This window comes from Spermophilus citellus (assembly GCF_964194105.1).
Source record: "Spermophilus citellus genome assembly, chromosome: 3".
NCBI lineage: Eukaryota > Metazoa > Chordata > Mammalia > Rodentia > Sciuridae > Spermophilus > Spermophilus citellus.
In genome coordinates, this window is record NC_138184.1 from 174,613,442 (window position 1) to 174,638,727 (window position 25,286).

General features: G+C 37.2%; 2 protein-coding genes across 3 annotated transcripts in view; one reads left to right on the forward strand and one right to left on the reverse strand.

The window, feature by feature from the left end:
• RINT1 (RAD50 interactor 1) overlaps positions 1-12,584 on the forward strand; it is a 29,653-nt gene extending 17,069 nt beyond the window's left edge. For both annotated transcript variants that reach the window (XM_081286045.1, XM_081286044.1), the window contains exons 11-15: positions 1,001-1,200; positions 8,485-8,699; positions 10,531-10,711; positions 11,254-11,372; positions 12,351-12,584. In XM_081286045.1, the coding sequence (XP_081142171.1) occupies positions 1,001-1,200; positions 8,485-8,699; positions 10,531-10,711; positions 11,254-11,372; positions 12,351-12,543 (908 nt within the window). In that variant the 3' untranslated portion in view covers positions 12,544-12,584. The remainder of the gene's footprint in view (positions 1-1,000; positions 1,201-8,484; positions 8,700-10,530; positions 10,712-11,253; positions 11,373-12,350) is intronic.
• Positions 12,585-12,686: 102 nt separating this feature from the next.
• EFCAB10 (EF-hand calcium binding domain 10) lies at positions 12,687-19,708 on the reverse strand. Its single transcript, XM_081286049.1, has 4 exons — positions 19,487-19,708; positions 14,434-14,598; positions 14,232-14,319; positions 12,687-12,737 (listed from the first exon to the last, which is right to left on the reverse strand). The coding sequence occupies exons 1-4, from the start codon at positions 19,593-19,595 to the stop codon at positions 12,698-12,700; spliced, it is 402 nt and encodes a 133-aa protein (XP_081142175.1). The 5' UTR covers positions 19,596-19,708; the 3' UTR covers positions 12,687-12,697.
• Positions 19,709-25,286: the final 5,578 nt, after the last annotated feature.

Here is a 25,286-nt window from a genome sequence, read left to right on the forward strand (position 1 = left end):
ACTTTCCCCCCCCCTGGAGTATTTTCAAGGACATTCCAACATCATGTCACCTGTAATTCCTTAAATATGTATCTTATTTAATCTCTAGGAGCTTCTCCTTTATTTTTTTTAAATTTATTTATTTGTTCTAATCAGTTATACATGACAGCAGAATGGAGGCATTTTTTTAATTTGTTTATGGTACTGGGGATTGAACCCAGGGATGCTCTACTACTGAGCTACTGCCCCCCTCCCCCCTTCTTTTTTGGTATTAGGCATTGAACTCAAGGGTGCTTAACTACTGAGCCACATCTCAGCCCCCCCCCTTTTTTTTTTTTTTTAATTTTATTTAGAGACAGGGTCTCACTGAGTTGCTTAGGCCATGCTAAGTTGCTGAGGCTGGCTTTGAACTTGTGATCCTCCTGCTTCAGCCTCCAGAGCTGTGTGTTTGCTAGGCTTCTGTGTGTGCCACCATACCCAGCCCTCAGCCCTTTTTATTTTTTTGAGACAGGATCTCACTAAGTTGCCCAGATTAGCCCTGAACTCCTCCTCCTCTACTAGCCTCCCAAGTAGCTGGATTACAGGTGTGTGCCACCATGCTCAGCAGCATTTTTTAAAAAATATTTATTTTTTAGTTGTAGTTGCTTACACTGTCGTTAACTAATTTTATTTCTTATTTTTATATGGTGCCTTGCCCATGCTAGACAAGCGCTTTACTGCTGAGCCACAACTCCAGCCCCTCAGCAGCATTTTTTAATGTGATTTTTCTCATGGGTTTTTAAAAAAATCAAGGCATGATTTATATACAGTGAAGTGTACTATATGAAAATGTAAAGTGCATTATCCAGTTTACTATTCAGTGATTCTTGATAAATACGTATACCTGTGAAACCTGTATTCTTAGAGCATTTAGAAAAAGATAGATCCATACATAAATGATAAATTGACTTTTGGCAAAGTAGCAAAAGCCTATATTATGGATGGTACCAAAACCTTCATGTCTTACTAACTCTCTCCACAGACAGATATAAAAATCTCCCCACAGCTTCCCGAAAGCTGCAGTTCCTGGAGTTACAGAAGGACTTAGTAGATGATTTTAGGATACGATTAACTCAGGTGATGAAAGAAGAGACTAGAGCCTCCCTTGGCTTTCGGTACTGTGCAATTCTTAATGCTGTGAACTACATCTCAACAGTACTAGCAGACTGGGCTGACAATGTTGTGAGTTAACACACTTTTATATTAAGAAATATATTAGTGGTTTGAACTATTTTGACCTTTTGAAATGTTGAATCTATTGTAAGCAAAGTAACATGTTAGACACAATCACAATGATGCCAAACTTCAGAGATATGATTAAAGTATACTTTTTTCTCAGTCAAATCCCAAATAGATAAATAATCCTGTTATTTTAATGAACTTAACCATTGGAAGACTGAAATATATATGACTTAGTGATAGAATGCTTGCCTACCATGCATGAGACCTTGAGTTCAATCCCCAGTGCCACCAAAAACAAAAAACAAACAAAAAATTGAAAAAAAAAAATCTTTCATGAAATAGTTGCTCATAGAATGAACCTCTTTTCATTTTTCTTTGTCCTCAGAAAATATTTATATATGGTAATTGCCACCATGGAAAAATTGTTATTAAATAATGATGTCAAAAATCAATAAAAGGGCTGGGTTATGGCTCAGTGGTAGAGCACTTGCCTAGCATGGGTGAGGCACTGGGTTGGATTCCTGGCACCATATACAATAAACAAATAAAATAAAGGTATTGTGTCCATCTACAACTACTCTCTCACTCTCTCTCTCTCTCTCTCTATATATATATATATATATATATATATATATATATATAATTTTTTTTTTTTAATTTTAGGTGGACACAATATCTTTATTTTATTTTTATGTGGTGCTGAGAATCGAACCCAGTGCCTCACGCATGCTAGGTGAGCGCGCTACCACTTGAGGCACATCCCAGCCCTGACAAAAATATTTTTTTAAAAAATAAATAAAATCCAGGACTTTGGTCTAGAGGTATAGTTAGTGGCAGAGTGCTTGTCTAGCTTGCATGAATCTCTGGACTCTGGGTTCAATTCCTGACACCATCAAATCAATCAATCAATCCAGGACTTGAAGGAAAATAAAAGAGTAAATTTGATACTTGAATGTCTTCAAAACATGACAAATTATAAAGAATCATTAAAATAGAAACATTTTTAAAATTTTAATTCTTTCAGACATTAAAAAATTATTTATGGGGCTGGGGTTATAGCTCAGAGGTAGAGCGTTTGCCTTGCATGCATGAAGCCCAGCCTGGGTTAGATCCTCAGCACCACATAAAAATAAATAAATAGGGGCTAGGAATAATTGCTCAGTTGGTAGAGTGCTTGCCTTGCATGCACAAGGCCCTGGGTTCAATCCCCAGCATCACCAAAATAACAATCACAACAAAAATAAATAAAAAGATATTTTAAAAATTATTAATGGCTGGGATGTGGCTTTGTTGTAGAATGCTTACCTAGTAGAATGCTTACCTAGAATATACAAGACTCTGGATTTGATCCTTAGCACCTCAAATAAATAACTATTTTTAAACAAACAGGAAAATAACCCCATGTGCCACCCAGCTTCTTACCCTACTTCTGTTTCATTTCAACTTCTTCACATCCCCCAACATCATTTAATTATTTTGAAGCAGGCCTCAGATATCATATTTCATGGTAAATATTTTAGTATTTATCTCTAAGAGATAAATACTAAAGTAACCCAAGGAATATACTGGCTAACAGGGCTTCTGGTAACCTGATTTTCCAAATGTACTTCTAACCAGAAGTGAAGAAACCTAATTAGCCTTTTATAGCCTTGATATAGACAAATTAATTCCTTTAATTATTTTTTTTTAAAGAGAGAGTGGGAGAATGAGAGAGAGAGAGAGAGAGAGAGAGAGAATTTTAATATTTATTTTTTAGTTCTCGGCGGACACAACATCTTTGTTGGTATGTGGTGCTGAGGATCGAACCCGGGCCGCACACATGCCAGGCGAGCGCACTACCGCTTGAACCACATCCCCAGCCCCCTTTAATTATTTTAGATACAGTATTATAGTAATCTCAGAGGGCTTCCCAGACTTCCTTCTTGGACAAGGTACCCTTGCAAGGGAATCACTGTTCTGAGATCATCTGAAACACCTATGTGTTTCATAAAGTAAGTTCATGACACAAAACATTTTTAGAGAACTAGGATGACCACAGATGGTGAAATATACATTAAACAGTAAAAAAAAAAATTATGCTGCATATAAACAGGTTAAAGAATATGAAGATACATTCATTATAAATGTATAATTATGTCATAAAACAAAAATAGGAAAGTAAACAATAAAACAATTATAATTTTACCTATAAACTTAAAGTATTACTATTAATATGTGATAGGTAAAGTGGGAATTTAAAAATTATGAAGTATATAATTAGAAAGATTGACTAGCTGGGGAAAAACACAATTTTTAAGTGTGTTACAAAGATGGACAAGGTGAATTAATTTAAAATCTGTATATTTTAATTCAGTAAGAAAAAATAAAAGCAGAAAAGAAGCATATTTAAACATGGACATTTAAAAAATATTTAGTGTCTGGATTAGGGCGGAAGTATAGAAATAAGATAAGAATGTATTTTAAATTATGAATTTGAGGCAAAAAATTATAGTGATAATGCATTATGTAGTGTATTTTGTTTTCCATAAAACAAAAAATTATAGTGTACTGCTAGAAGAAAACTTTCTTCACTGTACCTATTTACCATGAAAGAAAAGACAAAACAAAAAAGTATTTTTCTTTTTTTTTTTATTGGTTGTTCACAACATTACAAAGCTCTTGACATATCATGTTTCATACATTAGATTCAAGTGGGTTATGAACTCCCAATTTTTACCCCAAATGCAGATTGCAGAATCACGTCAGTTATACATCCACAATTTTACTTAATGCCCTATTAGTAACTGTTGTATTCTGATACCTTTCCTATCCTCTACTATCCCCCCTCCCCTTCCCTCACATCTTCTCTCTCTACCCCATCTACTGTAATTCATTTCTCTCCTTGTTTATTTTCCCATTCCCCTCACAACCTCTTATATGTAATTTTGTATAGCAATGAGGGTCTCCCTTCATTTCCATGCAATTTCCCTTTTCTCTCCCTTTCCCTCCCATCTCATGTCTCTGTTTAATGTTAATCTTTTCTTCCTGCTCTTCCTCCCTGCTCTGTTCATAGTTGCTCTCATTATATCAAAGAAGACATTTGGTATTTGCTTTTTAGGGATTGGCTAGCTTCACTAAGCATAATCTGCTCTAGTGCCATCCATTTCCCTGCAAATTCCATGATTTTGTCATTTTTTAGTGCTGCGTAATACTCCATGGTGTATAAATGCCACATTTTTTTTATCCATTCATCTATTGAAGGGCATTGGGGTTGGTTCCACAGTCTAGCTATTGTGAATTGTGCTGCTATGAACATCGATGTGGCAGTATCCCTGTAGTACGCTCTTTTTTTTTTTTTTTTTTTTTTTAGAGAGAGAAAATTTTTTTAATATTTATTTTTTAGTTCTCGGCGGACACAACATCCCTGTTTGTATGTGGTGCCAAGGATCGAACCCGGGCCGCACGCATGCCAGGCGAGCGCGCTACCACTTGAGCCACATCCCCAGCCCCTGTAGTACGCTCTTTTAAGGTCTTCAGGGAATAGTCCGAGAAGGGCAATAGCTGGGTCAAATGGTGGTTCCATTCCCATCTTTCCCAGGAATCTCCAAACTGCTTTCCAAATTGGCCGCACCAATTTGCAGTCCCACCAGCAATGTACAAGTGTACCCTTTTCCCCACATCCTCACCAGCACTTGTTGTTGTTTGACTTCATAATGGCTGCCAATCTTACTGGAGTGAGATGGTATCTTAGGGTGCTTTTGATTTGCATTTCTCTGACTGCTAGAGATGGAGAGCATTTTTTCATGTACTTGTTGATTGATTGTATATCCTCCTCTGAGAAGTGTCTGTTCAGGTCCTTGGCCCATTTGTTGATTGGGTTATTTGTTATCTTATTGTCTAATTTTTTGAGTTCTTTGTATATTCTGGATATTAGGGCTCTATCTGAAGTGTGAGGAGTAAAAATTTGTTCCCATGATGTAGGCTCCCTATTTACCTCTCTTATTGTTTCTCTTGCTGAGAAAAAAACTTTTTAGTTTATTATTTTTCTTAAAAACAGGTAATAAAATAAAACAGTAATAAGCCAAATGAACCAAAAATGAATTTACCAATAACAGATATAAACAAGATAAAACATTGATAATATGATCACAATCAGAGAGCTACATCCTTTTATTTTTTATTTTGAGACAAGATCTCACTAAGTTGACGAGGCTAACCTTGAACTTGGGATTCTCCTGTTTTACCCTCCCAAACTGTTAGATTTACAGGTGTGTGTCACCATGCCTGGCAGTAGTTTATTCTTAATTGAACTCTGGGACTTAGTAATCATTTCAAATTGTTTTTTATAAAAATGTTAACAGAAATCCATGTGCATAATGTCATTCTGCTGAGCGAGGAAAATAAAATATTTTTAAAGTGATTATAGAGTATAATGATCAGCGCATTTCTAAAGTCAACTAATCAGCATACATTCATTCATTTTGCACTTTTGTGTGTCGTGTTTCTAATTTAAGTGAGTATTCTTCCAGCCCCCACACTGCTCCATTTGCTGCTAAAGCTTTTTCAATAGTATGAAACAAATTGTCATTCTTGATTCTTATGCCAGATGATCTAATAAGAGACTCATTCAGGGATAGATTTTTAACTTCAATGAAATTATTTGTGGAACATCATTAACTAATTTACTTGGTGCCAGGGACTGTTAACAAAGACAAATTAGCCATTTTCCTTACCCTTAGAAAACTTAAAATCTTATGTCGAATTAACTAGGTCTCACCATGGTTTTTACGATGCTAATTCTGTCTTAATATCAAAATGTCCTTCAGTCTGTGAATGCTTTAAATAAAAAATCATTAAAGCTCTTTTTTACGTAATTACATAACTAGAAAAAAGAAAAAAAAGAACGGAGTTCAATTTCCATTTATTGCATATTCTTTATTGATAACTGTTGGCAGATTATGCCAAGCCTGAAATATCCAGCCATTCAGAATTAGGAATTTTTTAATTACAAGTGACAGAAACTCGATTTGAACTGGCCTAAGTCATGAGATAGAGTGGGATAAGGAATTTGTGTGACACCTTGCCTGGCTTGGTTTTCATTACTTAGGAATGGCTGTTCTAAAGTTCATTTCTGGTTTCATTCTCAGGTAGGCTCTGGACATGTGGCTCTAGGTGGCTCCAAGCTCACATGTTCCATCCCTAATCTCAAAAGACTGTGTTTCCCCTGATAGTTTCAGCAGATTTACCAAGGTGATCTCTTACTGGTCCAACCCTGAAACATTGGTGTGGCCAGGGCAGGATATTACCATCTTGGGCAACAAAGAGTAGGGATAATGCCACCTGAGTTTAGTTGTCTCGGAGTAGAACATCAGAGTAGAAGAGGTGATTTCCCCAAAGGAAATCAGGGGTACTGGTACTGTTATCAAAAGAAAAGTAAAAGATGCTGGTTAGGTAAAAGTAGCCATGACACATTACCATGTAAATGAATATGGAGAGAGAGAGAGAGAGAGACTGAAAGAGACTGAGTAATATTCTATGTTCATGTTGAGTAGTAGTAAATTTTAGTAGTAAATGTTTAGGAAAATTGATCATCAGATTTTTCCTCCCAGTGCTGGGAATTGAACCCAGAGCCTATGCACATGCTAGGCAAGCACTTTACCACTGAGTTGTACTCCTAGCCTTATTTTCCTATTTATGTAGTTTGTTTATCATTCATGAAGTCTTTGGGGGAACTCTAAATGGCTTTTAGTTTATTATTACTATTTGCATTACTATGGATTGAATTTGGGAGCACCTTATCATTGAGTTACATCTCTATCCCTTTTATTTTTTGAGATAGGGTCTTTGCTAAGTTGCCAAGGCTGTCCCCAAACTTGGGATCCTCCTGTCTCAAGTCCCTGAGTAGCTGGGATTTCAGATATGCACGACCTCACTCGCCTTGAATTTTATTAATTTTTCTTTTTTTGGTGGGGGGTACCAGAGATTGAACTCAGGGACACTCGACCACTGAGCCATATCCCCAGCCCTATTTTGTATTTTATTTAGAGACAGGGTCTCACTGAATTGCTTAGCATCTCACTTTTGCTGAGGCTGGCTTTGAATTCGAGATATTCCTGCTTCAGCCTCCTGAGCCACTGGGATTACAGGTGTGTGCCCCATGCCCGGCTATCAATTTTTCATGAGTTTCATTTCAATAACTGTTTTGCAGTACTGGGGACTGATCTCAGGGGTACTTTACCACTAAGTTAAATCCCTAGCCATTTTTAGTTTTGGTATTGGGTATTGATTCCAAAGGGGTTCTACCAGTGAGCTATATATCCCAGCCTTTTTAATTTTTTTATTTTGAGACAAGGTTCACAAAGTTGCCCAGACTCTCCTTGAACTTGTGATCCTCCTTCCTCAGTCTCCCAAGTAGCTGGGATTACAGGTGTGTGCCACCACTCCTGGCTCATTTTAAGAACTTTAAAACAAAGGAACCAAAAATTCTTAAGGCAACATTTCAAGGGTAACCAAATATTTGATGCCTTTAACATGGTTCATTATGACATATTTATTGTTTAATACCATTTAGAGTTTTATTTGAAAAAATAACCCTGGAAAAATGGAATACTGAGTATTCTGTAGTTGTATTTTTGAGGAAATAAATTTCAGATCTTCATGGTTAATCTTACTCTTTTTTTTTTTTTCCTGGTATCAGGGATTGAACCTAAGGGTGCTTAGCCACTGAGCCACATCCTCAGCCCTTTTTAATATTTTATATTGAGATAGGGTTTCATTGAGTTGCTTAGGGCCTCGATAAGTTGCTGGGGCTGGTTTTGAACTTGCAATCCTCCTGCCTCAGTCTCCTGAGATGGTGGGATTATAGGTGTGTACCATTGTGCCCAGTGCTAATCTTACTATTAAATGCTTATTATTAGTGACATTTTTTCTGTTTAGTTAAGTACGTGATTACTGTAGAAAGGAGCAAAAGAGAAAAAATTTTGACTATGTAATCCATGTATGTAATACAAAATTCAAAAGCCACAAGATGGCTTATAGTGAAAATAGGTGGTAATACTGACCCTCTCCAGTTTTATCAATTTCTGTGTAGCCTCCCAAAGCTATTCATAAAAACACAGTGTGGAGGGTGGGTGTGGTGGCACAGGTAATCTCTGTGGCTCTGGAGGCTTAGGCAAGAGTTACAACTAAATTTACTACCACAGTTGAACTATATACACTTGAGATGGGTGAATTGTATGATATATAAATTCTATTTCAAGATGTTGAAGTGTATTAATAAATGTGTTAATGTGTTTTTTGTTTCAGTTCTTTCTACAACTTCAGCAGGCAGCCCTAGAGGTTTTTGCAGAGAATAATACCCTCAGTAAATTGCAGCTGGGACAACTAGCCTCTATGGAGAGTTCTGTCTTTGATGACATGATTAACCTCTTAGAGCGTTTAAAGCATGATATGTTGACCCGTCAAGTAGACCATGTTTTTAGAGAAGTTAAAGATGCTGCAAAATTTTATAAGAAAGAAAGGTAGGTACTTTGTATAAGTTAACTCTTTATGCCAGTTTAGTAAAAGTTGAAAGATGGTACATGCAGTCAAATTTCCAAAGTGTCTAGATAGAAACAGGGTTTGGCCTGTTGCACTCAAAACTTTAGTTTTTTGTTGTTGTTTTTGTAATGTTGGGGATCAAATGCAGGGCCTTGTGCATACTAGGCCCAAACTTTAACTGTTTTTGGTAGAAATCTTCCTAAAATATATTCTTGGACATTTTTAATCAGAATAAATTTATGCTACTATAATTTAGTCCTCAACTATTATAAATACAGAGAGCTAGGGTCAAACAGCCCAGCCTGTCACTTGTTTTTCAAAGTAAGGTGCTCCTGCAGCAACCTGTGCATCTTTGCATTATACAATTTATTCCATTACCATAATTCCCTGAGGGCATCTGTGACCTCCACCAGAACATGAGCTGCTAAAGAACAAGCAATATGTATTTGACATACCACAGTCCCTGCCACACAGAGGACCTCAATCAGTTTGGAAGTGTTATTCATCACTGTTGTTTTTTTGCTGAAAACTAGAGTATAAAAGTAGCTGATGCCTCAAATGCTAAATATACATTTTAGGGGCTGAGTTTTTTTTACTCAGCGGTAGAGCGCTTGCATAGCATGTGCGGGGCGCTGGGTTCAATCCTCAGCACCACATAAAAATAAAATAAAGGTATTATGTCCAACTACAACTAAAACAAAATATTTTTTTAAAAGATACATGTTTTAATTTTTTTTTTTTAGTTATACATGGGCACAATATCTTTATTTGGTTTATTTATTTTTATGTGGTGCTGAGGATCGAACCCAGGGTCTCACACATCCGAGGTGAGTGCTGTACTGCTGAGCCACAACCCCAAACCTTAAAAACATACATTTTAATTTTTTTCTCTCAGTACTTGAATTAAATCCAGGGCCTTGCATATGCTAAGCAAGTACTGTACCACTGAGCTATATTTCCACCCCTTGTTATCTTGAGACAGGGTCCACTAAGTTGCCCAGGACAGCCTGGAACTTGTAATCCCTTTGTCTCAGTCTCAAGAGTAGCTTGGCTTGCAGATGTGTGTCACCATACCCAGTTTAATTTTTTAAAAACTTTTATATCAATAAGTCAAATATTAAAATTTTGGGATTTAAAGTATATGTATCATCTTGATAGTAAATAAAGGTATTTCATTGACAGCTAAAATATAAACATAGGTACATTTGCTTTCTTTCTTTTTTTTTTTTTTTAAGAGAGAGTGATAGAGGGAGGGAGGGAGAGAGAGAGAGAGAGAGAGAGAGAGAGAATTTTTCAATATTTATTTTTTAGTTATCGGTGGACACAACATCGTTGTTTGTATGTGGTGCTGAGGATCGAACCCGGGCCGCACACATGCCAGACGAGCGTGCTACCGCTTGAGCCACATCCCCAGCCCTGGTACATTTGCTTTCTGAGAGAACTTTTAATATTGTACCTGTTTTCTCATCCAAAATTCCCCAGGCAGTACACGTCTCCAAATATAACATAATTTGTTAAAGATTTAAAAAATACAATGATAAGCCAGATATGGTGGTGCCCACCTGTAATCCTAGTTACTCAAGAGGCTGAGATAAGAGGATCCAAGTTTAAGGTCAGCCTCACAATACAACTTATTAAGACTCTGTCTCAAAATAAAAAAGGGCCAGGGGTGTAGTTCAGTGGTAAAGCACCCCTGGGCTAAATCTCCAGTACTAGCCCCACATAAAAAGTGATTAAAAAAATTTTAGGGTAAAAATGTAAGCTGTGTTTTGTATTAATTAATTAATTAATTTATTTATTTATTCTTAACAGATGGTTATCCTTGCCATCTCAATCAGAACAGGCAGTAATGTCCCTATCCAGTTCAGCCTGCCCGTTATTGCTTACATTACGAGACCGTTTACTTCAACTGGAACAGCAGCTTTGTTTCTCCTTATTTAAAATTTTCTGGCAAATGCTTGTGGAAAAGCTGGATGTATACATATATCAAGAAGTAAGTAAGAAAAGAAAATGTGGCATATATACACAGAATAAAATCATGGCATTTGCAGGTAAACGGATGGAGTTAGAGAAGATAATGCTAAGTGAAGTTAGCCAATCCCAAAAAACAAAATGCCGAGAATGTTTTCTCTGATATAAGGAAGCTGATTCATAGTGGAGTAGGGAGGGAGAGCATGGGAGGAATAGAGGAACTCTAGATAAGGCAGAGGGGTGGGAGGGGAAAGGAGGGAGCATGGGGTTAGAAATGATGGTGGAATGTGATGGACATTATTATCCAAAGTATATGTATGAAGACACAAATTGGTGTGAATATATCATAATCAGAGATATGAAAAGTTGTGCCCTATATATGTAATAAGAATTGTAATGCATTCTGCTGTTATATATTAAAAAAAAGAAAAATTTGTGTTCAGTATGTATAATATGAACTGTAATGCTTATATAAATAAAAAAATTTTTAAAAAGAAGAGTAGAAAGTTTTTTTGGGCTATGATAATTAAAGGCAGCTGTTACATGAATTATTCTTTGTTTCAGATAATTCTTGCTAATCACTTCAATGAAGGAGGAGCAGCCCAGTTGCAGTTTGATATGACTCGGAACCTTTTCCCTTTGTTTTCTCATTATTGCAAAAGACCAGAAAATTATTTTAAACAGTAAGCTTAATATTTAATAATTAATATTGATGTATCAAATTATTAGAGAAGGTTGATTTGCTTTTAGCAACTTTAAGAATTATACTGATGTTTGGTGGAATAAGAAATTAAAATCTTTTTTTTAATTGGTACTTTTTAGTTTTACATGACAAGAGTATTTTGATAAAATTATACATGCATGGAATATATTTTGTTCTACTTAGGAGATCAATTAAAATCTTAAAACATTGATTGTATAGCTACTGTGTGTTCAGAGCACAATAGAAAAACAAAATCATTTATGAGATATGACCCATGAACTCAGAAAATTGGCCAGAAGTAGATTTAAATTATCCAGTTGGACTTTGTTTCCTAAACATTTGGTTTAATGTTCTCAGTTGCTTATTCCTGGGAGAATAAATAGAAAATGAAAGCAACTGTGGTTTCTGCTATATTCAGTAAATGTAAGCAAATACACATGTGTTTAATACCTAACAGTAAGCCAGGCCAGAAGAAAATTTTTTCTTACACATTTGATATTGTGATTCTAAGTGTAATTATATAAACGTACGTGAGAATAATTCTTAGAAATATATTCAGATTTATTTTAGTATTCTACCTATCTTCTGCTTTCATTTTTAATCTCTTAATTTTCTGTTTTTCCGTACCCTAATGGACCTAAAGTGGTAGCTATATTTAATAGACTATTAGTACCAAGTATTGTATTTAGAGAACAAATGGCTACATATTGGAAGCATGATTCTAGTACCTTATGAACTTACAAATTCTAATGAACTTACAAATTTTGTGCACCTCTGTAGTCCCAACATATTTGAAAAGACAAATAATTAGTCCAAAAATAGTTTTGATAGAGAGGATATTTGACCAGCAGCAGCACGGGGAAACTTTAGCTTCTCAAAATGAAATTATTACAATATGGATGACAGAGATAATAAAAAAATTCCGTTTACCTCCTTTCTTTTTTTTCCTCCTAAACAGTATAAAAGAAGCCTGTATTGTTTTGAATTTGAACATTGGTTCTGCATTACTTCTGAAAGATGTACTGCAGTCAGCTTCAGGGCAGCTTACTGCCACAGCAGCTTTAAATGAAGTTGGAATTTACAAACTGGCTCAACAAGATGTTGAAATTCTACTTAATTTGAGGACAAACTGGCCTAACACTGGAAAATAATCCATCTTTCAGAAAAAGTTGTGGGTTTTTTGTTTTTGTTTTTTTAAAACAAAAAGGAAGGTAGTTGGATTTAAAGTTCTGAAGATGTTCTGAATTAATGAAAGTGGACAAATGACAACTTTACTGAATCATTTATTATCTTGAATTCATGGTATTACCAAAATGATGACCATATTTCCCGAGTCCTCTTGTTCCTAAGAAAACCAAAAACAGAAAACTATGGAAACTCAGAATAATTCCATTTACAAGTATAAATGCTGAATATATATGTTGAATAAAATACAAAAGCAAAGAAATTATAACTTTCAACTTCGTTTGCTAAAGGAAACTTTTGTGGATAATCAAACATAGCCAATAAATTTTTAAAAAGTCACTTAAGAATGCATGTTTATCATTGAGGTTCCTGTACCCAGTTTGTGAATTCAGTATTTTTCCATGAGAAAACAAATTATGAGATGGTGAATTAGCTAGGTTTATACTTCATGTTCTGTAACTATCTTTCCATTTAAAATACTCTTGGAGCAGGTGAAGGCTGTAGGTTCATTCCCTAGCCACAAAATAAATAAATAAAATATTTAGTTCCATTCTTTGTGACAGTGGAAACCTTTTCTCTCTGGATGAAACATTTTAGGCTACAGCACGCTGCCTTAGTCTTTCCCCCATGGTAGAAGATGTAATTAAACATTTTTGTTTAATATTTTTGTCACTGATGTGACAAAAATATTGCACTTTCTTTTTTCTTCTGACTTTTCCTTGGCTTTGGGCTATACTAAATAGTGGTTTCTTTCTTTTTTTTTTTTAATATTTTTTTAGTTGCCAGTGGATCTTTTATTTTATTTATTTATATGTGGTACTGAGGATCGAACCCAGGGCCTCACACATGCCAGGCAAGTGCTCTACCACGAAGCCACAACTCCAGCCCTAAATAATGGTTTCTTGATCAATAAATCTCAGAGAGTAAAACTTGCAAACAAATTAAGCTAAATTAACTAGAGCCTTTCTACAAATATCGAATTTTATTACAATAGTTTTCCTGACAGAGCATTTAGTACTTTCAACACTGGTTATAATATCTCAAATCTAAAACTGTCAGGCTAATGTGTATTACACTATTGATAAACATTTACTTTGCAATAAGTAAGTTTTGAGATAAATTCTATTACTGTGTACAGAAACTTTTCAACTAGTGTGTTGAGCTCAAAGCTTTTCTGTTAGTTTTAGCAAACTAGGTTTTTGTATCTCATCCTTTGAGAATTGCTGAGGTTTCCTTGAGGAAAGAATGAAGTTGCCTTGGAACATCCTAACTCCAGAATTTCCCAGAAGGGAACATTCCTTGCTTGTCCTTCCTTCCTTCTTTCTTCTTTCTTTCTTTTTTTTTTTTTTTTGTATCAGGGATTGAACCCAGGGGCACTTAACCATTGAGCCATATCCCAGCCCTTTTTTAATTTTTTGAGACAAGGCCTCGATAAATTTCTGAGGCTGGCTTTGAACTTGGTATCCTCCTGCCTCAGCCTCCCAAGTTGCTGGGAGTATAGGCATGCACCTGTCGTCACTTTCTAGTTGCTGTAAGTTTCAGGGAAATGAAAGGTTTTTCTCAAAAGGGAGGAACTCATTTGCAACAGAATTAATAATAAATACTTGAAAATCATGCTACATTATTAAAATTATTATTTAAAAGATAGACTTACACTTCCTCCTTGAACCTATTCAGATTTATTATATGTCCATCATCCTTTAAATCTTCATCTGCATCACATAGACCCAGGGTTTTTAGTGCTGTAAACATCAGAATGAGAAGAAATGAAAATTTGCAAAATGAGGATTCCTTTCAACTAGAGAAAATTATGAAATGACCATAAATTATTCCTTCAATTTATAGAAAATACTAACCTTCTTTGTACTGTACAAATGATATGGTGCCTTTGCCTGAATTGTCCAGCATCTCAAACATGGCCGTGATGTTAGAGTTATCCATAAAGTAAGGAAAAGCTACATTTGTTTCTTTAGCAATTCTCATACATTCCAACACAGAGATTAAATATTCTCTTGGATTTTCTGCAAAAGAATAGTCCCAACTCTTTCTGATATGAAATTTCAATATGTCACAAAAGAAAACAGCCATTTAACAACTATTAAACACCTGTTCAAGGTATTGTACTAGACACCAGGGATACAGACCTTGCTTTCATGAAACTTACAGTCCAGTAGGAAACATAAAACATTAAACAATCACATACATAAGTGCTCTACTTTAGATGACTGAATAGAAAAGTCTAGAAACTGAACCTGGTCATTTAAAAAAAAAATAAATTTCCCAGTCAATCTAACTTACCTAAAGAATTGCAAACCGAAAAGAGTGGGAACAGCAAGATGTAAGAAAAGTTGGCTAGGGGCTGGGATTGTGGCTCAGCGGTAGAGCGCTCGCCTAGCACATGTGAGGCCCTGGGTTCGATCCTCAGCACCACATAATAATGAAATAAAGATAATGTGTCTAACTAAACTAAAAAATAATAAATATAAAAAAAAGAAAAAGAAAAGTTGGCTAGAGGGGATGATATATAGGTAACAAAAGCAGAAACTCAGATATAGTTCTCCAGATAGGAAGCATAAAATATTTATTTCTAACATTTTGAATAAATAAGTTATCTTTCATTAAAGCAATTTTAGAAATGAAAAATAAAGGACAACCTACTTTCCAGAAATAAATGTAGGGCAATCATGACAAAAAAATCATAAGTAGCCAGGTGTGGTGATGCAAGTCTATAATCCCAGCTACTCAGGAGGCTGAGGCAGGAGGATCTCAAGTTCCAGGCCACCTGGGCAACTAACTTAGCAAGATTGTGTCTCAAAAAAAAAAAAAAAAAGAAAAAAAGAAAAAAGAAAAATAAAAAGGACTGGGGATGTAGCTTAGTGACAGATCAACCCTGGGTTCTATCCCTGGTCAGAAGTTAAGAAAAAAAGGAGTAAAGATGGAACAGCTGGTAAAACCCTACTACTGCACCATCATTTAATTTCAATCCCAGCTTTTACCCATATGTTTATTTAAAAATTCTTTAAAAAGAGCTTTTTATTGTTAAGAATTAAAGGAGTTTGGGCTAGGGTTGTAGATCAGTAGCAGAGTGCTTGCCTAGCATGTGTGAGGCACTGGGTTCCATCCTCAGCACCACATAAAAATAAATAAAAAGATATTGTGCCCATCTACAACTAAATGTGTGTGTGTGTGTGTGTGTGTGTGTGTGTGTGTATTTAAAAATACAGGAGTTTGTAAAAGTAGAAAAGTATAGTAAACTCACCACCAACTTTAACTGTTAAAACTTGCAGCCAATCTTATTTCACTAGTTACCCACCTACTTCCCCCTCTTTACCTATTATTTCAAAGAAAATCATAGCAATCATGTTTCATTGCTATTTGAATTATGCATCTCTAAAAGGACTCCTTTTTCATATCACCACAATATTATCACAATACCATTCACACATTTAAAAAATCTTTTTAGTATCCTCAGATGGTATTCAAGTTTCAGTTGTCTCACAAATGCTATAAATTTTAAACATTTTTAAAAAATCAGTATCCAGGGGCTGGGATTATAGCTCAGTAGTAGAATGCTTGCCTCATAGGTACAAAACCCCAAATTTGATTCCCAGCACTACCAAAAAAAAAAAAAAAGAAAAAAGAAAGAAAAGAAAAAAAAAAGGAAATATTCAAATAGGGTCCCCACATTGTGATAGATTATTTAAATGTATTTATTTATTTATTTAGAATTATGGCTCTATCACTGAGCCATAACCCCAGCCCTTAAATTTTTTTATGTTTAAATTTATTTAAGTAATTTTTTTAAGTTGTAGATGGACACAATACCTTTGTTTGTTTGTTTTTATCTGTTGTTAAGGACCAAACTCATTGCCTCACACCTGCTAGGCAAATGCTCTACCATTTAGCCACAACTGCAGCCTCTTAAATTTATTAAAAATTTTTCTTTTAAATTGTAGATAGACACAATACCTTTATTTTATTTATTCATTTGTGGTGTTGGGGATTGAATCCAGGGCCTGTGCATGTGAGGCAAGCACTCTACCAATTGAGCTATGTCCCCAGCCCACTATTTTATTATTTTTATGTGGTTCTGAGGATCAAACCCAGTGCTTCACAGGTGCTAGGCAAGCGCTCTACCACAGAGCCATAACCCCAGCCCTTAAATTTATTTTGACAGGTAAAAATTAGATACATTTATAATAAACAACATGATGTATGTATATAGATACATATACATATTATGGAATGGCTTAATCAAAATATTTAACGTGCTATTTCACTTTTTTGGTGATGAATACACTTAAAATTACTCTCTTCACAATTTTTTAAAAATTATTTTTATTAGTTATTGATGGACCTTTATTTATTTGTTTATATGTGATGCTGAGAATCTAACCCAGTGCCTCACACATGCTAGGCAAGTGCTCCATCACTGAGCCACAACCCCAGCCCAGATACAATATATTGTTATTAACTGTAGTTGCCATTATGTAGAATATATCTTTTGAACTTATTCTTCATCTAACTTAAATTTTGGGACCAACATTTCCTTAATACCTAAACTCCTAGTCTCTGGGATCCACCATTTTGCTCTATTTCTGTGTTCTGTGTTTTTTTTCCCTTAAATTCAGCATATTATAGAATATTGTGCTATTATCTTTCTATGCCTGGGTTATTTTACTTAACACACTGACTTTCATATTCATCCAAATGACAGGATTTTCTGCTTTTTAAAAATGAATAGCAGGGCTGGGGTTGTGGCTCAGTGGTAGTGTACTTGGTGAGGCACTGGTTTGATTCAGCATCATATATAAATAAATGAATAAAATAAAAGTTCATCAACAACTAAAAAAAAAGACAAATAGTATTCCATTGTAAATATATACCACATTTTCTTTACTTATCTGTTAATGGACACAAAGTTGTTTCCTTTTTTTGGCTATTGTTAATAATGCTGTGGTGAACATGGGAGTGTAGGTATCTTTTTGACAGACTGGTTTCATTTCTCTTGGATATACACTCAGTAGTGGGATTGCTGGATCACATAATATATCTATTTTTTAACTTTTTGAGATCCTTCCTCCTTACTGTTTTCCATTATGATCGTACTAATCTGCATTTCCACCAACAGTGTACACATTTCCCTTTTCTCTACATCCTTGACAACACTTGTTATTCAATAATAGCCATTCTAACAACTCTGAGGTGAATATTGGTTTTAATTTGCATTTCTCTGATGATTAGTGATGGAGAGCATTTTTTTTCATATACCCTGTTGTTTATTTGTATGTTTTCTTTTGAGAAATGTCTTTAGATCCTTTGGCTTTTTTCTTTCTTTCCTTTTTGTGTGTGGTCCTGGGGATCAACCTGAGTCCCCATTTTAAAAATTGCACTGTTTTTTTTTACCACTGTGTTGAGTTCCTTATGTATTTTTTATATTATCTCTTACCAGATGTATAGTTTGCAAATAAATTCTCCCACACCATAGTTGTCTCTTCGCTCACATTATGTTTTTAAATCTATTGGTTTCCTTTTGTCTTTTTTTTAAGATATATTTTTATTCTTATTTGACACAGTAATTATACACATTTATGGAGTACAGTGTGATATTTCAATATATGTATACAACAGGGTAAGAGGCATATCTACCACCTCAGATATTTATCATTTCTTTGTGTTGGGAACACTGAAATGCTATCAAGAGTACCAGTTGTGGAGTCAGATATACTGCTGCATTGAACAGAATACTTTTCAATGTTACAGTATCAAGCACCAGCAAGAGACACAGTCACTTTTCCAAAACACACATGTTTTAAAAATCAGTTTGAAATCAATTTTACCTCAGAGCATTAAAAAGAGAGAGGAGAGAGAGAGAGAGTGAGTTAGTTAGTTAAGGGCATTCCTTTGTCTTTATTTCTTTTCACTTTCTTATTTGTTACAGTGATATTTTTTGTTTGTTTTTAATGCTTTCTGCTGTAAAACAACTAGAAAGAATTTGATCATACTTAACACGATCATACTGGATGGGTGGTTTTGGCAGTGTTAGGATGTGTAGAATTTAAGGAAATGGACAGTTTTAGCTTTTTGGACACTTCACATGGAAGTTTTGCAACCTGGGGAGGACATATGATCATTTTTACTTCCTCCTCCCATCCCCCCATACTGTAATTTGAACCCACGGACGATCTACCACTGAGCTACATCCCCTTTTTAATTTTTTATTTCGAGATGGGGGTCTAAGTTGCCCAGGCAACTTGGAATCCTCCTGCCTCAGCCTCTCAAGTAGCTGGGATCACAGGCATGTGCCACTACACCCGATTTAACAAAACTTCTTAATTACACACTACACAAAAATTATGAAATGTTTCAAACCTTTTAAGGGGCACAGATGTATAAAAATGTCAGGAAAAGCTGCTCCCCAAGAACACCCTTCTAGCTCACCCTATCATTTGTTTAGTGCACTTACTGTATGAAAAACTCTTCACAAGCAGGGGTAGCAATGGAAACATCCGTTGTTTGCCAAGCACAGGCTGTTTTATATATGAATCTCCCCCACGAGATCGGTTCTACTATCGTGCCCACTTTTCAGAGCAAGAAACCAGTTCAGAGTCTTGCCTTAAACCACGTAGCACGCAGAGGTGGAGCGGGAAGCCTCTCTTCCCAACAACCGCTCCCCTAGCCTAACTCGCCGCACTAGGTTAGCGGCTGGCACCTAGGGGTCGTCCCAGCTGCACATGTTTACCGAAGACCACAGAGTTAATGGGCAACAGCAGGACTCCGTGGCCTAGAGAGCGTGGAAGGAGGAAAGAAGAAAAAAGGAGGAGGCAGCGAACCGCCCGCACCCGACTCCCTCGCGTCTCCGCGGGGAGGCGGGCAGCACAGAACGCTATTAGGTGGCAACACCCTTACCTGGCCTGACAAAGAGGAGGACGCTGGTGAGGTGGTTCAGCAGATCCATGATCCGGTGGCTTTTCAAATAATACCCGGCTTCCTGCTCCCTGCTAACTGGAGCCTCCATCGCTTCGCCGGGGGCTGTTGCTAAGCGACCAGGCGGCGTCCAGGCCTCCGACTCCGCCTGCCTCCGCCCGGCGCGGTCACGTGACGCGCTCCCCACGCTGCGAGCTGGGCGTGGCGTTCAGTTCCGGGCGGGGTCTGGGCGTGCGGTGTGCTGGGGGCGGAGGTGGAGGCGTGGTGCCCTCCCTCCAGCTGAGGGCCGGGTTACGGGCCTTTTCCCGGTTCTGTCTCTAGCCCATAGCGAATGCTTGAGGTGCTGGTAACACAGGATGAACCAAACAAAATTTGCGTAATTCTGGGGGTGTCTGGTGCAGAGTCCTACATAGCATTTTAGGTGTGAGCCGCCTGCTGACCTCCCGCTGGCTTGACTGGATTGGGGAGCACAAAGCATGCCTGGATCCTGACTAGACTGCCTAAGGTTGTAGAGACCATCTGACAGTGCTAGAGGGACACTGAATAATATTGGTTGCAGGTGTCTGAGAGAGTCTCCGCTTATTCAGTGGAGTACCTGAGAAACTAAATTCGCCTGACACTTCTGTCTTTGAGTGCTGAACCTCTGAAGCCTGTGCCCTTTGACCAAAGAACTCAAAACGAGAACTTTTAGGGCTGAGGTTGTTGGCTCAGAGGCAGAACATTCGCCTAGCATATGAAAGGCTCTGGGTTCGATCCTCAGCATCACATAGAAATAAATATAGAAAATAAAGGTATTGTGTCCAACTACAACTAAAAAATGAATATTAAAAAAAAAAAAACAGGGGAGTCTGTGGCTCAGCTGTAGTGCTTGCCTGGCATGTGTGAATCACTAGGTTCGATTCTCAGCACCGCATATAAATAAATAAAATAAAGGTCTATCGACAACTTTAAAAAAAACCAGGAACTTTAAGAAAAGATAAATGGCCAATGAAAATATTCTCAACCTCTTTAGGAATCCTGCAAATAAAATAAAATTACAAGATAATGCCATTTTGTTTATTTATTTATTTATTTTGAATTTTAATGTTTATTTTTAGATTTTGGCGGACACAACATCTTTGTTGTTATGTGGTGCTGAGGATCGAACCCCGGCCGCACGCATGCCAGGCGAGCACTCTACCGCTTGAGCCACATCCCCAGCCCCGATAATGCCATTTTATATACATAACAGACTGATAAAAACTAGGAAGTTGGGCAATATCAAGTTCTGGCAAAGATGTGGTGTGATCATGGAAGTGTACATTGGAACATCTGCTTTGGAAAATGGTTTGGAATCATCTTGCTAATTTAAACGTGGTTCATTATGACTCAGAAATGCCACTCCTAAAGCAACTCTTGTAAATGTGCACCAAGAGACATGTAAAAGAATGTTCACAGCAGCACTGTTCATAATAGAAATCACTGACAACAGTCCAAATGTCATCAAGAATAGAGTGGATTTTTTTAAAACCTGATATATTATACAATCGAATACCATAAAACACTGCAACAATAAATTGTAGCTACTGTGACCATGTAGGTGAATCTCAAAAAACATTGTCTCAAGAAAATACATACAGTATGAATCAATTGATAGGAAGTTTAAAAACATACCAAACTAAACAATATGATTTACAGATTCAAACATATGTAGGAAATCTATCCAGAAATTCAAGGGAATGATAAACCCAAATTTCAGTATAGGGTTTGCCTAGGAGGTGAGAGGAAAGGGAGTAAGTTTAGGTAAAAGGAATATCCTGGGGATTGTAGTGTGCAAGGTCGTGTGAGATTTCTTTACCTAAGTGGTGGATACACAGGTGTTTATCAAATTAGGATCCTTTTCTTTTTTTAGTGGTGGGGGGTACTGTAGGATTTAACCCAGGAACATTTTACCACTGAGCCACATCCCCAGCCCTTTTTATTTTGAGACAGGGTCTTGCTGAGTTTCTGAGGCTGGCTTTTCTGCAGTCCTCTTGCCTCAGCCTCCTAAGTCACTAGGATTGTAGGGGTACAAGACCACGCCTGGCTCAAGTGAGGATTCTTTATACTTTTTATTGATTTTTAAAATCTCAGCATTTAAAAAAAAATTAAGTTGCTTTTTATTTATCTATTTTTTTATGTGGTGCTGAGGATCAAGCCCAGGGCTGCACGCATGCGAGGCAAGCGCTCTACCACTGAGCCACAACCCCAGCCACAACTCCCCCAAATCTCAGCATTTTATACAAATAATTTCTCAGCAATTAAAAAATAGTGGAAAAAGAAGCCTCGATATCAATGCCAGGAGACTGACCCAAATCTGAAATGGAAAGTAACTAAGGTGGGGCTGGGATTGTGGCTCAGTGGTATAGCGTTCACCTAGCACGGGCGGGACCCTGGTTCGATCCTCAGCACCACATAAAAATAAAGGCATTGTGTTGTGTCCATCTACACCTAAAAAAAAAAAAAAAAAAAAGTAACTAAGGTGCCAGGGATGCGGTGGGGATGAGACTTCCAGGAGGCTGGCCTGCCTTTACAAGTTTGAGAGATGTGGCAACCTATTTAGATGACTGCCCTGAGCATCAGGGAGAACTAGATGCTTAACTAATTATTGGATCCTTGGTTCAACCTTGAGTAAAGAGGGATAAGCTTTTTGTCCTCAAATTCTAGAGAAAGTACTCCAAGGAGGAAGCTAGCTAACTCTTTGGAAAGACTTGAACATTGGGTACCCAAATCTGTAAAACTGGCTTGGATGTGTGAAAAGGAGGGTGTCCTGGAGAATGCAGGAGAATACTCTGCAAACTTTTTATCAGCAGAATCTTTTTTTGTGTGTGTGTGCCAGGGATTGAACTCAGGGGCAATCAACCACTGAGCCACATCCCCAGCCCTATTATGTATTTTTTTTATTTAGAGACAGGGTGTCTCTGAGATGCTTAGCCCCTCACTTTTGTTGAGGCTGACTCTGAACTCACCATCCTCCTGCCTCAGCCTCCGGAGTCATTAGGATTACAGGCATGGTCCACTGTGCCCGGTGACTCAGCAGAATCTTTTAAAGAAGTCCTGTGTGGAATGCCTTACCAACACATATAAACAGATACAAGAGGGCACTGTATTGAAATTTACTTAGAATTACAGGATTACATTATCTATTCTTCATTTGTGCTTTTCTCTGAAGTATGACTGGCAGCCTGAGTGATCCTTATGATACAGGTAAGTGGAACCCGGGAAGCCCTTACTCAGGGGCAGACCTACACTACCTAAACTGACAAAGCAGATGCATTATTCAAGCGCCAGTGTACCCAAGAGCCCTGGTTTTTGGTGGATTCTGGGGAGATTTTGAAAAATACTGGTGTTGGTGTTATTTTTCAGTGGTTTTTGATCTAATTCTTATGGGACTCACTTTATGTTCCATGGTAGAAGGGACAGTATATCACAAAGAAGATGATTATTCTCCTCTAAATCATGGCCATTTGAGTGTGTGACCCTTCAGGGTTGACCTAAGAATGTGATCTCTTGGCAAAGTGGCTCTGGGTCTGCTTAAAAGTCTGTACAGCAGAAGCCAGACAATGTCAACTGGGATTAGAAATGAGAGGGAGTCCTGCTGAGGGGACAGTGATGACTATGAGAAGCAGAAGACAACAGGCCTGGTTGAGAAGGACTTGAGTCACAATAACAGGGGGCCTGTTTGCAGTCTTTGGTCATGGTCTCCTTTGATTGACTGATCCAAGGCTGGTGTGGCCTGGGGAAAGCAAAGTAAAAAAGATGAGGAACATCCTTAATGGAGGAAGAGAAGACTGGGCGCTGATCCGCAGAATGCAGTGGTTTCTGCTCAATGCTTCGACTTAAGACATTTGGTTTCTTCTGGGGAACTTCATTGATTTATTCTCTGCTCTTTGTACTCCAGAATGTGCAGTAACACTTGACAATGCAATTATCTAATTTCCTCCGCCTATGAAGTCAAGCTGGGGGGAGTACGTGGGCCCTGCTCACATCCTCCTCAGTTGCTGGATGTTTTCTTCGTCAAGAAATCTGCATGCTTTTCTCTACCAAAGGAACAATGAAGTCCGCTCAGTGCTCTCTCTCTCACACAACCTGTCTCAGACACGAATCTCCAGTTCCCCTGGAAAGGACACTACAGAGAAGTGTCCAGATGCCACCTAGTGGAGTCAGCTATTTTCTATCATGGCCACTCTCTCTTAAACCAAACTGGACTTCATTAGTTATTATCATCAATGTTACCAGAGCACGTTTTCTTCTTTGTCTTCTTGTCCTCCGTCTCCTTAATATTGTTCTTAATCCTGCTACTGCTTTGAGGGAGTAACTCTGGATAAAAAGTATGCACGCAGTACTTCTCAGCCAGGGTTGCACATTGTAGCCACCTGGGGACCTTTACAGAGTACTGATGCTTGGACCCTATTCTGAACCCATGGAATTGAATCTCTTGGAATGGGGCAAGTGGACACTGGCGGTTTTGTTGTTGTTGCTGGTATAACAGATTTTTAAAATTACATGTTTTTAAACACTCTATTCTTTTTTTTTTTTAATATCCTTACTTTATTTGTTTATTTTTTATTGTGGTGCTGAGATTTGAACTCAGTACCTCATATATGCTAGGCAAGCACTCTACCACCGAGCTACAACTCCAGCCCTGTTATAATAGATTTTTACATATAATTAACATTTAGTAAACTGCATATTTTTAATGTTTTAACATTTTTATATGTATTTTTAGTTGATGGACCTTTATTTTTAGTCATTTATTTATATGTGGTGCTGAGAATTGAACCCAGTGCCTCACACATGCTAAGCAAGTGCTCTATGACTGAGCTACAACCCTAGCCCAATGAGTTATGTTTTGATGTAGCCGTGGAAATTACCACAGAAAGATAAAGAACATATTAATCACTAACCCTGCCTCCAGACAACCACTGACCTTCTATATGTAACTGTAGATTAGCTTGGATTCTATATAAATGGCACCATATAGTATGTTTTTTCTGGCTCTTTTTTTTTTAACTCAACATATTTATTTTTTGAGATTCATTCATGTGGTTACATATATCAATATTTCATTCCTTTTTTTTTTAGTAGTGGGGATTGAACCCAGGGGTGCTTAACCACTGAGCCACATCCCCAGCCCTTTTAAAATAGTTTATTTAGAGACAGGTTGAGTTTCTAAATGCCTCACTAAGTTGCTGAGACTGGCTTTGAACTTGCCATTCTCCTGCCTCAGCCTCCTGAGCCTCTGGGATTACAGGTGAGCTCCACGGTGGCTATTTCACTCATTTTGTTGCTGAGTAGGATTCCATCATATGGATATACCACAATTTGTATATCCATTCATCCATTGATAGACAAATTTGGTTGTTTCAGTTTGAAACTACTTCAGATAAAGCAGCTGTGAACATTCATGTACAGATGTTTGGGTGGATATATGATTTAATTTCTCTTGGTTAAATACCTAGGAATGGAATGGAGGGTGGGTGGAATGGTGGTGTAGGTTTAACTTTGAAGAAACTGCCAAACTGTTTTCCAATGTGGCAATACCTTTTTATATTCTCAAGCTGAAGGTATTACAGGCTTCCAGGTGATTCTGGTGTATAAGCCAGGACTGAGACTTGCATAACAATAAGGTGTGCAGGTTGAGGTGGAGAGCTGGGAAATGTGAATTAGGACTCTTGTAGCATCTGGGAGGACCTAGCTCATGCTTGATATAATCCTACTGTGATTCTCCAACCCAGGCCACACAATGCAATCTGCTGGGGAG

Excerpts from the sequence above, each read along its gene's own strand:
- EFCAB10 (XM_081286049.1), bottom strand. The coding sequence starts at position 19,595 with ATGGAGGCTCCAGTTAGCAGGGAGCAGGAAGCCGGGTATTATTTGAAA. Across the intron at positions 14,599-19,486 it reads CCTCCTCTTTGTCAGGCCAG|AAAATCCAAGAGAATATTTA; the intron begins GTAAGGGTGTTG and ends ATTCTTTTGCAG. Across the intron at positions 12,738-14,231 it reads AATAGGTTCAAGGAGGAAGT|GAACAAGAGGACTCGGGAAA; the intron begins GTAAGTCTATCT and ends TGGTTTTCTTAG.